The 13,089-nt window shown below is 39.5% G+C and overlaps 1 protein-coding gene across 1 annotated transcript in view; it reads left to right on the top strand.

The window, feature by feature from the left end:
- Gbe1 (1,4-alpha-glucan branching enzyme 1) overlaps positions 1–13,089 on the top strand; it is a 244,499-nt gene that overhangs the window by 38,468 nt on the left and 192,942 nt on the right. Inside the window, exon 2 of the mRNA XM_032900525.1 lies at positions 11,708–11,877. Within this exon, the coding sequence (XP_032756416.1) occupies positions 11,708–11,877 (170 nt within the window). The remainder of the gene's footprint in view (positions 1–11,707; positions 11,878–13,089) is intronic.

Genomic DNA, 13,089 nt, shown 5'->3' with positions numbered 1-13,089 from the left:
ACATATCCTCCTGAATACTGGGATTAAAGGGATACACTACTGCACCTGGCTTTCTGCTTCTTTTAAAAATATCTTTCTATCTTAATTCCTCCCTCCCTCCCTCCTCCCTCCCTCCCTCCTCCCTTCCTCCCTCCCTCCCTCCCTCCCTCCCTCCCTTCCTTCCCTCCCTTCTCCCTCCCCTCCCCTCCCCCTCCCTCCCCTCCCTCCCCCCCTCCCTCCTCCCTCCCTCCCTCCCTCCCTTCCTCCCTCCCTCCTTCCCTCCCTCCCTCCCTCCCTCCCTCCCTCCTCCCTTCCTCCCCCTTCCTCCCTTCCTCCCCTCCCTCCCTTCCTCCCTCCCTCCTTCCCTCCCTCCTCCTCCCTCCCTCCTTCCTCCCTTCCTTCCTTTCCCTTCCTCCCTTCCTCCCTTCCTTCCTTCCTTCCTTCCTTCCTTCCTTCCTTCCTCCCTTCCTTCCTTCCTTCGTTGTTTTGTTCCTTCCTTTCTTTTTTCCTTTTTAGGAAGGAAATAGGAAATACTGTAAAGGAATCTGCAGATGATCTTGTATCGTCAGTATATTTTATCTTATATCTTAATAGAGTATTGCTTTTTCTGTGTTAACCTCAGATGTAGCAATCTTCTTGAATACTTTTTATCATTCTAACAGTGCGTTCATTAGTTATTTTATGGAAAAGGTTATTTCGGTATATTACCATTGTATATTTAATACATAGGTTTTCGTACCACAGTTTCAAATTATTTATGCTGTGAAGATGTAGGCTTTTGTTTTAAATTTGGGCATATTCCTAGTCTGGATTCTAACTTTATTCCATCAACATTGCATATACATCATGGCACGGAATATGTACTCACTAAAATCTCCAAACTGAGTCCTTACTATGTTTCAATATTTTAGGTGCTTGTAATAATTAGATTATGGAACAGATATTTTCCCTGTCTTTGTGAAATTTACATTCTGACCAGTTCTTTCCCGTTTTAAAAAATCTTTTAAAATATGTGCATGAATGCTATCTGTATGTATACATGTACCTGCTCCCGCCTGTCACTGTGGCACATGTATAGACTGAGCATAGCCTTCGGTATCTTCCTTCACCTTGCTTTTCTTTGAAACAGGATCTCTCTTTGTCCCTAAGTAGTCGAGGCTAGCAGCCCAGTGAGCTGACTGGGATCACTCTGCCATAGTTTGCCATGTCTGCCTAGGATCTGGTGGATTCCATAAACACACTATCTGACTAGCTTTTCTGTTTGTTATAGAGATGCAAACTCAGGCGTTAGCGGAGCACAGCAATGCTGTTAGCAGCTGAGCCATCCCTGTCTCTGTCTGCACGTTACCTAGGGAGAGCACTGCTTCCTCCTGTGCTGTTTTCACACACACATGGCCTTATCTCTTCTCAGCCACAGAAAATAGATGCTCAGCAAGTGTGTGAGAAGCAGGTGACTACCTGCCTGTCACCTCTGCGGACATGGTTCCAATCTGCCACTTCCAGGTAAAAGTCAAGAGTGTATCTTACAGCGAAAGATTGGAAACATTCCTGAAATTGAAATGGAATGTTAAAAATTCATGCATTTCCCTTGACGAGAGACACTCAAAAACAAGGAATCCCGTTGAAAAATAAGGAACCACATTGGTATGGTTTGGATATTGAATGTCCTTATAAAGCTAATATGGACAGATAAAAGGTGGAGTTCTGTGAGCAATGATTTTGTACATTATCAGAGGATGAACTAACAGGACTGTCCAGTCTTAGACTTGAAACTCTAAAGCTGTGAGCTAAATACATTTTCCCTTTACAGACATTTTGACTTAATTTAGTTAAAAGTAATTTTGACAATTGATACATGTAAGCAATATTTGATGATCATATTTATCCCCCACACCTCCAACTCTGTCTTATTCTCCTTTCCCTTCCTGTGACTCCTTTTATGCACAGCTATTGCCCTTCCTGTTTTTACTTTGATTGTTGTCTGTGCAGGTGTTGCACAGGCCTAACCCTTCCGTTGCTCATGGTTGCTTTGGAAGGCACGTGCAGAAGGCAGTGTTCTGTAGTGTTCTTCTCTGTCATCTGACTTTAACACTTTTCACTGCTCTCTGTGATGCTGCCTGCCTTTGTAGAGTAGACTATAGATATCCCAATTATATGCAGTTATAAACATCCACTTACAGATGTCCGTTTATAGATCTTTTTTCTAAAATTAGCTGCCCCAGGTCTTTTGTTACAGTAACATGAAGCTGACTCATGCCAACATGCACTATAAAGTCAAAGTTTAAATTATTTTCAATGATTACTTTTGTATAACAGAATTCCAGTGCTTTCAACTTTTTTGTTTAATAAAGATTTCATTAATTTATAGACCCATAGTAGCAAACATCACCCTTCTAATTATTACTCTTAAACATTTCTCTGCTAATTGTGGTGGTGTATCCCTATGATTTCCAGCATTGTGGAAGGTGAAGTATTGGGGCTTTATTTCTTGTTAAACATTTGCATTTGATTGAGGGACACAAAATACTCATTCTAAAGTCTTTTTTTTTCTTTTCGTCTTTTCAATTTTCTTTATTACTAGATCTCATTCTACAGTTTTAAGCGGTTAAGTATTGTTTGGCAAGGTCAACATGTAGATACTTCTGTGTATTGTGAATATTTTCCCTGTAAAAAGAAAATTTCCGCTAAACCTCTATATTAACTATTTTTTAATGTTGCTGTAAGAAGACTTTATGACCAAGGCAAATATAGAAAACTTATTTTGTGCTTATTGTTTCCGAGGGTTGGAGAGCATGACAGCGAGCAGACAGAGCATGTCTGAGGCAGCCGGAGGGACAGGACACAGAGGGAGCCCTGGAGCTTCCAGAGGCCTTAGAGGTCTCAGAGCCCGCTCCCAAGACACATCTCCATCAATGTCACATCTCCTAGTCCTTCCCAAACAGTTCTGCCAACTGAAGTCCATTCAAACATAGGAGTTTATGGAGGCCATTTTCATTCAAATCAACACAACACCTGAATCAATTTAATTGTTGACTCAATGCTTTTTGTCTTTTTTTTATTGGATATTTTTTATTTGCATTTTGAATGTTATCCTCTTTCCCAGTTTCACATCCATAAACCCCTATCCCATTCCCCTTCCTCCTTCTTGTATGAGGGTGTTCCCCCACTCATCTACCCAACCCTTCCTAACTCCCCGCCCTGACTTTCTCCTTCACTGAGGTGGGTGTAGGGATGTCAAGTCTTGGCAGAAACAAGGGCTTTTTCTCCCATTGGTGCCCAACAAAGCCATCCTCTGCTACATATGCAGCTGGACCCATGAGTCTGTCCATGTCTACTCTTTGGATGGTGGTTTAGTCCCTGGGAGCTCTGGTTGGTTGGTATTGCTGTTCTTCAGCTCCTTCAATCCTTTCTCTAACTTCTCCAGTTGGGAACCCATTCTCAGTTCATTGGTTGGCTGTGAGCATCCTCCCTATATTTGTCATGCTCTGGGAGAGCCTCTCAGGAGATAGCTATATCAGGCTCCTATCAGTGTGCACTTCTGGCATCCGCAATATTGTCTGGGTTAGGTAGTTGTGTATGGGCTGGGTCCCCAGTTGGGGCAGTCTCAGGATAACCTTTCCCTTAGTCTCTGCTCCAAACTTTGTCTCCATATCTCCTCCTATGAATATTTTTGTTCCCCCTTCTAAGAAGAACTGAAGCATCTTTACTTTGGTCATCCTTCCTCTTGAGCTTCATGTGGTCTGTGGATTGAATCTTGGGTAATAAGAGCTTTTGGGCTAATATTCACTTATCAGTGAATGCATACCATACGTGTGTTTTTGTGATTGGGTTGCCTCACTCAGGATGATATTTTCTAGTTCCTTCCATTTGCCTATGAATTTCATAAAGTCATTGTTTTTAATAGCTGAGTAGTACTCCATTGTGTAAATGTACCACATTTTCTGTATCCATTCCTTTGTTGAGGGACATCTGGGTTCTTTCCAGCTTCTGGTTATTAAAAATAAGGCTGCTATGAACATAGTGGAACATGTTTCTTTGTTGTATGTTGGAGCATCTTTTGGGTATATGCCCAGGAGAGGTATAGCTGGGTCCTCAGGTAGTGGAATGTCCAATTTTCTGAGGAACCTTCAGACTGATTTCCAGAGTGGTTGTACCAGTTTGCAATCCCATCAACAATGGAGGAGTGCTCCTCTTTCTCCACATCCTTGCCAGCATCTGCTGTCACCTGAATTTTTTTATTTTAGCCATTCTGACTGGTGTGAGGTGGAATTTCAGGGTTGTTTTGATTTGCATTTCCCTGATGACTAAAGATGGTGAACATTTTTAGGTGTTTCTCAGCCATTTGATATTCCTCAGTTGAGAATTCTTTGTTTAGCTCTGTCCACCATCTTTTAATAGGGTTATTTGATTCTCTGGAGTCTAACTTCTTGAGTTTTTTTTATCTATTGGATATTAGACCTCTATGGGATGTAGAATTGGTAAAGATCTTTTTCCAATTTTTAGGATGCCATCTTTTCCTAAGGATGGTGTCCTTTGCCTTACAGAAAGAAGCTTTGCAATTTTATGAAGTCTCATTTGCTGATTCTTGATCTTAGAGCTTAAGCCATTGGTGTTCTGTTCACGAAATTTTCCCCAGTAGCCATGTATTCGAGGCTCTTCCCCACTTTCTCTTCTATTAGTTTGAATGTATCTGGTTTGATGTGGAGGTCCTTGATCCACTTGGACTTAAGTTTTGTACAGGGCAATAAGAATGGATGGGTTTGCATTCTTCTCCATGTTGACCTCCAGTTGAACCAGCACCATTTGCTGAAAATGCTATCTTTCTTCCATTGGATGGTTTAAGCTCCTTTGTCAAAGATCAAGTGACCATAGGTGTGTGGGTTCATTTCTGGGTGTTCAGTTCTATTTCACTGGTCTATCTGTCTCTATACCAATATCATACAGTTTTTTTTATTACTACTGCTCTGTATTACAGCTTGAGGTCAGGGATGGTTATTCCCCCAGAAGTTCCTTTATTTTTGAGTATAGTTTTCACTATCCTGATTGTTTTTGTTATTCCAAATGAATTTGCAAATTGTTCTTTCTAACTCTATGAAGAATTGAATTGGAATTTTGATGGAGATTGCATGAATCTGTAGATTGCTTTTGGCAAGATGGCCATTTTTACAATATTTATCCTTCTAGTCCATGAGCATGGGAGATCTTTCATTTTCTGAGATCTTTTTCAATTTCTTTCTTCAGAGGCTTGAAGTTCTTGTCATACAGCTCTTTCACTTGCTTGGTTAGAGTCACACCAAGGTATTTTATATTGTTTGGGACTATTGTGAAGGGTTTCCTTTCCCTAATTTTTTCTTAGGCTGTTTATCCTTTGAGTAGAGGAAGGGTACTGATTTGTTTGAGTTAATTTTATATCCAGCCACTTTGCTGAAGTTGTTTATCAGGTTTAGGAGTTTTCTGGTGGAATTTTTGGGTTCACTTAAGTATACTATCCTGTAATCTGCAAATAGTGATATTTTTACTTTTTTTCTCTCCAATTTGTATCCTTTTGAGTCCCTTTTGTTGTCTGATTGCTCATAGAGAGAGAGTGGACAACCTTGTCAAGTTCCTGATTTAGGGGGATTGCTTCAAGTTTCTCTCCATTTAGTTTGATGTTGGCTACTGGTTTACTGTATATTGCTTTTACTATGTTTAGGTATGGGTTTACTTGAATTCTTGATCTTTCCAAGCTCTTTTGCTTCAAAGAGCCTTTTCAGTCTTTTCCTGTTACCTGTTAAAAAAAATTCTTCTCGAGCCACTACCTTTTTTTTTTTTTTTAAGATTTATTTAATTATTTAATGTATATGAGTACACAGTAGCTATCTCCATGCACACTGGAAAAGGGCATGTGATCCCATCATAGATGGTTGTGAGCCACCATGTGGTTGCTGGGAATTGAACTCAGGACCTCTGGAAGAGCAGTCAGTGCTCTTAACCGCTGAGCCCTCTCTCCAGCCATTGAGCATTTGTGCTTCTTCCCTGGATAGATAATTAATTTCCTCTAGGAAGCAGAAAACAGAAATCAAATCTCATGATCTGAGCTGCTGAGAAAGGAACTTCCCCTAAGAGTTTCTTATTTCCATGTTCATGCATAAGGACTTGATTGTTGAAGTAAAAATAAAAAATTGATTGGTGGCTCTGGGTACCAGTGAGTTTCCACTCCGAGGGGGTCCGCAGGAGCCAAGGGATCTAGCTGTTTCTCTGCCGGCTGCTTTCCCACATTCTCCGTTATGTGTCGTTACCAGGCCTGACACACATTTAGTTCAGAGGGCTGTTCTAGCGTGGTACCATGGAGGCTAGCCCGAGGCATGCTATAGCCTAGCAAGGCTTCTAGAACTGAGACAGCTTGTCTCTCTACTACCAGAAACTGTTCATATCCCCTGTAGTCTGGTAAAATCAAAGCTCTAGAAACTTATAGTTTAACAATTAGATGTATATGTTACATTCTCAGTCTACAATGCAACCACAGAATAAATTCGCTGCCAATTAATAAAGATAGAAACCGCCCACCTAGACAAGAAAAAATGACCTAGACCACCTGGATCGGAATCATCCTTCTGTCTCCATCTTCCTTTCTTTGCTACTCCTCCCCTCTCCTTCTTAGACCTTTCCCTTGCCTATCATTCCTTCTCATCTAATGATAGGCTTTGCCTTATCCTGGGCCCGCCTTGCTGCATAATGACATCATCCTACACTTGAGCATGTGTTCTACATTTTCACTTAGGTCTTGAACTCTTCTCTAAGATACAACTGTGCTATTCAGAACCTTGTCTGAAATTGGAGCATCAATATGAACATAGGATCTGGTATAAGTCATCATCCTGGAGATCAAATTTTAGTCAATTCCCTTACCCCCCTCCACATTCCTATTTTCTTTTATTTCCTTAGAGTAGCCTCTCTATGGGTTTAATTCATTCAATCAATTTTGTTTTTAACTCAGATTTTACCCCAAACCTGTATATTACAGTCAATATGGAATATTGAGACCATGCTATATGGTCACGTGTGTTTATTTTTCTGGAATAGATTCTCAGAGACATTTGGAATTTGGGATCAACACATAAATATTCCCTAATTAACATGTACATTAAAGTTTAACCAGGTCTTACAAATGAAAGGAAACTGCTATCTATGTTTCAAAGACTAGTGCCATTTCCACTTGGAGGAAAGGTGCAGCCAGGAAGCATTGAGTGTCTGCTGGCTGCTGTGGGAGGACCCCACTGTGCCTTTATTGATCCCCATGACCTATGAGGTTTCTCTGCATTGAACAGGGGCAGGGAGGGAAGAGAAGAGAACTTTAAGTGGCTTATTCAAGGTCACATACAGAGGCTCAAATAATGAACCTGGACTGATTCTTTCTAGAGATGAAGCTGCTGTTATCCTGTGTGTTACTTCTAATTGTAAGATGGATAGCATAGGAGTAATGCACAGGCTCGGTCTTCTTAAGGACAGATGATTTTAGTTTGAGATGTTATTGAAGATACCTCTTGGGACCAATCGTGTTACATCCTATCGGTTTTCTTTTCCTGACCTTGAATAATGTACATTTATGGGCCTCTATTTTTTCCTTTTTTTTTTTTAAAGGTTAATTGATATAGGTTGCATCCAATAGTATTTACAGTAATTTTTCATGCCTGTTCAAAAGGCTCGATCCTGTATTAACATCATAATATAGTTTTGGTTACCAAAATTTGACCTAGTTTTTAAGCATCCTATAAATTCATTGAAAAGATATTAAGGGAGCCGACTGTAGCCTGAGAGGGCACAGGCATGATGAGCTCTCTGTACCTCCAGGCACTTCCTTTTCTGAGCCATAGTGATTTCAAAGTGGAGTGTGCATTCCAGTATTAGAAGCTAAGGGGCTGACCTTGAGGGGAGGCAAACTATTTGGTGAAAGTAATAGAGTGCAATAATCCTGTTTCCATTTGAAACTTTACCAAATGGAGCACTGGAACAGTATCGTAGCAAATTTATAAGAATGATTAGAAAAAAATAACACGTTAAACCTAAGAATGTTTTTAATCATTCATATGTAGATTAACAATGAAATAATGATATGTATTTAACCTCTGGAAATATGTCTTTTAAAAAATAAGTTAGTACTTTTCTTTTTATTATGATAATTTATTTTTTGACCTAAATCCTGATTGTTTTTTGCTTGTTGCTTCATATCGTTTGGTCTGTTTGTTGCCTGATAATTCCTTAATGGCATTTGCTTTAAATCATTTTCCTTATAAATGAATTTCATCTAAAAAGGGTCCCCAGGAAAAAATGCACACGAAGAAGTACATACACTAGTATATGAGTATATAGTATATAAGAAACTTTTCAGGTTTAAAGAGGTTTTGTTTTTATTTTTTTGTTTGTTTTGATTTTTCTTGTATCCTGTCAGTTCTGCAACCTGATTCCTTTGCCTGGATCATCATGTTAAGTATTTTGAAGTGGTTGCTACCATTTAAATTCACAGGAAACTGAGATTTTTTTTTTGGTCTTGAGTAAAGTGTCTGAAATAGAGATCCAGGCTCACAGTGGGTCCAGGGCTGCTCTCCTCAGTGAGCTCTGTCTTCTTGTCGCTGCTACCCCTGTAAGGCAAACCTCAGTAGCATGTTTGTGTCATCTTGTATTTTGTAAGTGTGTTAAGTGCCTCATCCATAGTCACCAAACCCTCAGAGCTTTACTAAGGGGGCCAGTGTGTGTCTCTGGGGAAGGACTGTGGCGAATCAGAGTCTGGCATTCTCTGTACATCAGCCCTTGTTTGACTGTGTTCTTTCTTCCTAGACAAGAATTGTAATTTTTTTTGTCCCAAATCCTGATTTCTTTTGTTAGTTGTTTTGTATTGTTTAGTCATTTTATTATTTGATTATTACTTAATGGGATTTGGTCTGAATTAGAGCAATTCTTGCCATTTACTGTGTGAATATTTTTGTAAGTTTATTTAACTAGTTTTCCGTTGTAGACAGATCGTTTCCCATAGTTTGGTGATAAAACAGCGCCATGATTATATGTCTAGGTGTTCTTACTTTTTGTGGAAAATATCTAAAGAATACATTTCTAAAATGGAAGTTACTTGAATAAAGCAGTTTTGAAATTTAATTAAAGGATATGAGATTATTCTAACAAAGAACATTGAGAATCCCCATACCCACCCTGTATATCCTGTCCACACTGGCTGGTCTTGCAGTAGGGAATGGAACTGAAGATTAAGATTTGGACCTAATTGGTTTTATTTATTTATTTTCATTTCTCTGTAGTTAATGTTTATAATTTTGATCGTATTAGAAATGACTGTTGTTAAAGATGGCATTTTAATGGCAGGCTTACAGGTTGCAAATGAGTTATTAGACATGCAATTTTTTTCTTGCTAATTTGCAATGCTGTCTTATCACTTATTAGTGTGATCTCAACCCATTACTATGTCAGAAACCCAGGTTACTTCCAAAGCCTCATTTCACACGGTTTCAGTTCCATATATCTAGGTTTATAAACATAGTTTTATATACCTAGTGAAATTCCTGTGAATGTTATATAAGAATGTTTAGCTCATTTAATACTATAAAAACCATTAGCAGCATGGGCAACTGATTTTTTTTTTTTTAAAAAGTATGACTCACATTTTATAAATGAAAATGAGAGCGTTGTAAGAGAGGCTGAGGGAAGGAACTGCTAAGGACCAGCCTTGACTGAGAGGGCCTTGAGGAAGGCGTGTGTGGGCGTGGTCAAAGGACCACTGGGGTCTGCAAGCTCACAGCTCTGCGCTCTGCTTCCCTAGGCGCTCGGACAGCTATGCACATAGCTCAACTCTTGCAGAGCGCAGCCCAGCCTTTTACTTATGTATCCATTCAATCATTGCCCCAGGTTCCCTTTCGATTATTCCTGGAACCAGACACTTATCTGTCCCCATTTCATTCCTTAGTCTTTATTTATATTTGTCTTTATTCATATAGTGCCTTAGTTCACAAATTGGGGTCAGTTTTAAATTCACTCACTGTTTCATATGAAATGTATACAGATTCTGTCTGGTAAACTCTGCTCATCTTTTGTTTGTTTGTTTTGTTATCTTCTCAGATTTTGTATATTCCCTGTGTGTATTTCCATGTAGTCTCACAATATCTTTCTGGGAATTATGATCTCTGGGCCCCATATTTACAGGAGATACTGGAGAGAAAGTCATGCTGCAGTTCTGACACCTATGCTTTTTACATGGAAGATCCGTGTGCTGGCTAGGTTTATGTCAGCTTGACACAAGCTAGAGTCATCAAGGAGGAAGAAGCCACAGTTAGTGACTGATGTGGGAGGACTCAGCCCATTGTGGGTGAGGTCTCCTGGGGCTGGTGGTCTTGGTTTCTATGTGAAGCTGAGCAAACTCTTCCATTGGCTTCTGCATCAGCAACTGTATCCAGGTTTCTGCCCTGTTAGAGTTCCTGCTTGATTTCCCTCAGTGATGAACAGTGATTTGGAACTCAAATAAGCCCTTCCCTCCCCATGTTGCTTTTGGTCATGTGTTTCACGTCTACATTTGTAACCCCAACTGAAGGACCTTAGTTCTTACTGAAGTGTAAGTGCTATTACATAGGTTGGCCTGGCAGAAAGTTGGTATGTTATGGGGTTCCTTTGAAGGACCCTAGGGGCTTTTGCCAGCCTTACATCCACTGCCTCAGGTCAAGATTAGGCCAAGTACCAGCTTCCAGCCCCTGTTCAAGGCTAGGCCAAGTTCCATTCTCCACTCACAGTTCTCTGGAGGAGCAGGGACATTCTTGAAAAACCACAGAATGTCCTGATAGGCACCTGATGCTCTGGTCCCAGATAGAGTTTCAGTGCATAGCATATGCTTGCTAGCCAACAGATTCAAAAGTTAATATGCAGAGCTAATAAGTTTAAACTGTAACCTTGCTTATATAACTTGTACCCCTAAAAAGTATAAAAACTATTTGTTATAGCCATTCGGGGTTGCCTTCTAGTCACTCGCCATGAATGGCTGATTGAGGGTCGACCCCTATGTGCTGGAAAAATAAACCTCTTGCATTTGCGTCGAACTCTGTTCTTGCGTCTCACTTGGGGGGCCTCGCAGTACTTAAGACTCACTTGGAGTCTTACAAACGTAAGACAGTCTACTTTGTGCATTGTTCCTTTATTTTTACTGGTTCCTTTTGTCAAGTTTGCATCAGATGTAAAGATGAATTCGTGAAAGGAAGTAGAGGTGTTGTTGTGGTTGTTGTATTTATCTTTGAATGCATCAGGAGTGATCCTGGGATCCTAAGGATCTAGAGGAGCGTCAGGAGCAGCCAAATGCTTGCTGTGCCTATCTCAGTTTGGGAATCGTCAGTTTCACTTTATGCCTACTGGCTTTTGTGATTGGACATGGTATTGTTCTTTCAATGGTCAGATGATTTAAAGATAGACAAACTACAGCCCACAGATCAAATTCAACCCGCCCCCACCCCCACCATAGTTTTAAAGACACAGTTATTGGAAACAAGCAAGCTTTTCATTAACATATTATTTGTGACCTCCTTCATACGTCAGAGACACAGTTGAGTAGCTGTGACAAAGAGACTAGATATCTGCCAAAGTTTCTGCCCTATTACAGCTCTGCTGAAAAGTAATTTTATTTTTTTGCTGATTTGACTATGTTACTTTCTTTTCGTTGGAAGACAAAATTTCTAACTTCTCTTTCTTTTGTGCTCTTTCAAAGGTATAAGAAGTTTAACAAGGTTTTGCATGACATTGGAGAGAATGAAGGTGGTATTGATAAGTTCTCCAGAGGCTATGAGTCATTTGGCATCCACAGATGTTCTGATGGTGGCATATACTGCAAAGAATGGGCCCCAGGAGCAGAAGGAGTTTTTCTTACTGGAGAATTCAGTAAGTATTTTGAAAGCATTGAGGGTATTAATATTTTATTTTTCTGTCATGAAGACTTAATTTGCATGTTTAATTATATTAATATTAATGATTCAAATAGTTATCTGACTTTCCAGCTAATGTCATAGTATTCACTAAATATTTTACTTCATTTGGTCTAATTGCTTCTGCTATGCAATACATGTATTCATGAATCTTTACTTTCTAGAATACAGTACACAAAAATAACAGGGTGTGAGAAAAATAGTGTTAGAAAGAGGACTGCAAATTTACTCAACATTGCTGCAGTGTCCTGACAAAAAAGACATAATATTGCTAAAAATATTGGCATAGGTAATCTCAAGAGCTTTTGCAGTTAGTAGCTGGTATCACATTTCTTGGATTTTTTTTTTTTTAGTCTTTTATTGCTTCTGAGTCTTCAGTAAAAGTAGACAGTCTGCTACATAGGGACCTCGATCACTTAGATGCTGTTTTTCTTCATCATCTTCATCTTTCTTTTCTTTTGTCATCCCTGCATTAGTCAGAGTTAACACTACAAGCAAAGCACAGTATCAAGAAATAAGACTTCTTAGCTTGTAGTCTAGTAGTTGGAAGGAGAACCAAAAAGGAAGAAAAGCCTCCCAAAACAAAAACGTACCAAGTAAAGCCACCCCCACCCCCCAAGAAAAAATCCCTTGCAAGAGAGCCTGCCATGCTTTATTCTTGGAGAATAAGCAAATACTAATACACAAGAAGGGAGAAAGCTATGTTTTGAAAATGAAATAACTGGATCAAACAGACATTGTCAAAAAGTCTTTGATATCAGCAAAAGGAACATGAAAATGATTATAATCTTTAGTACCATAGAGGAGTATAATGCTTCAGATTTGATATTGTCAGGCAAGAATGTTTTGCATGGTGTATTAATCTATTCCAGACATTCTGGAAATGCCAAATGGATAGGGAGAGAAAATAGACTATTATCGGGGGAAAAGGGCACAAGGGTACTATCTGAAAATGATAAAAGTATTTTAAACCACAGTTACTATGCTGGTGTATTAGTTCCTTTTTGTTGCTGCGTTAAAGGCCATCATCAAAAATGACTTTCAGCACAAAGGGTTTATTTGGTGGTTTGTGGTGGTTTGAATAGGTTTGTCCCCCATAGACTCATGTGATTACTTGAACCACTATTAAGAGGTGTGGCCCTGTTGGAGTAGGTGTGGCCTTGTTGGA

The sequence above is a fragment of the Rattus rattus genome, chromosome 4, assembly GCF_011064425.1.
Source record: "Rattus rattus isolate New Zealand chromosome 4, Rrattus_CSIRO_v1, whole genome shotgun sequence".
Taxonomy (NCBI): domain Eukaryota; kingdom Metazoa; phylum Chordata; class Mammalia; order Rodentia; family Muridae; genus Rattus; species Rattus rattus.
This window is presented reverse-complemented; position numbering and strand designations above follow the sequence as displayed.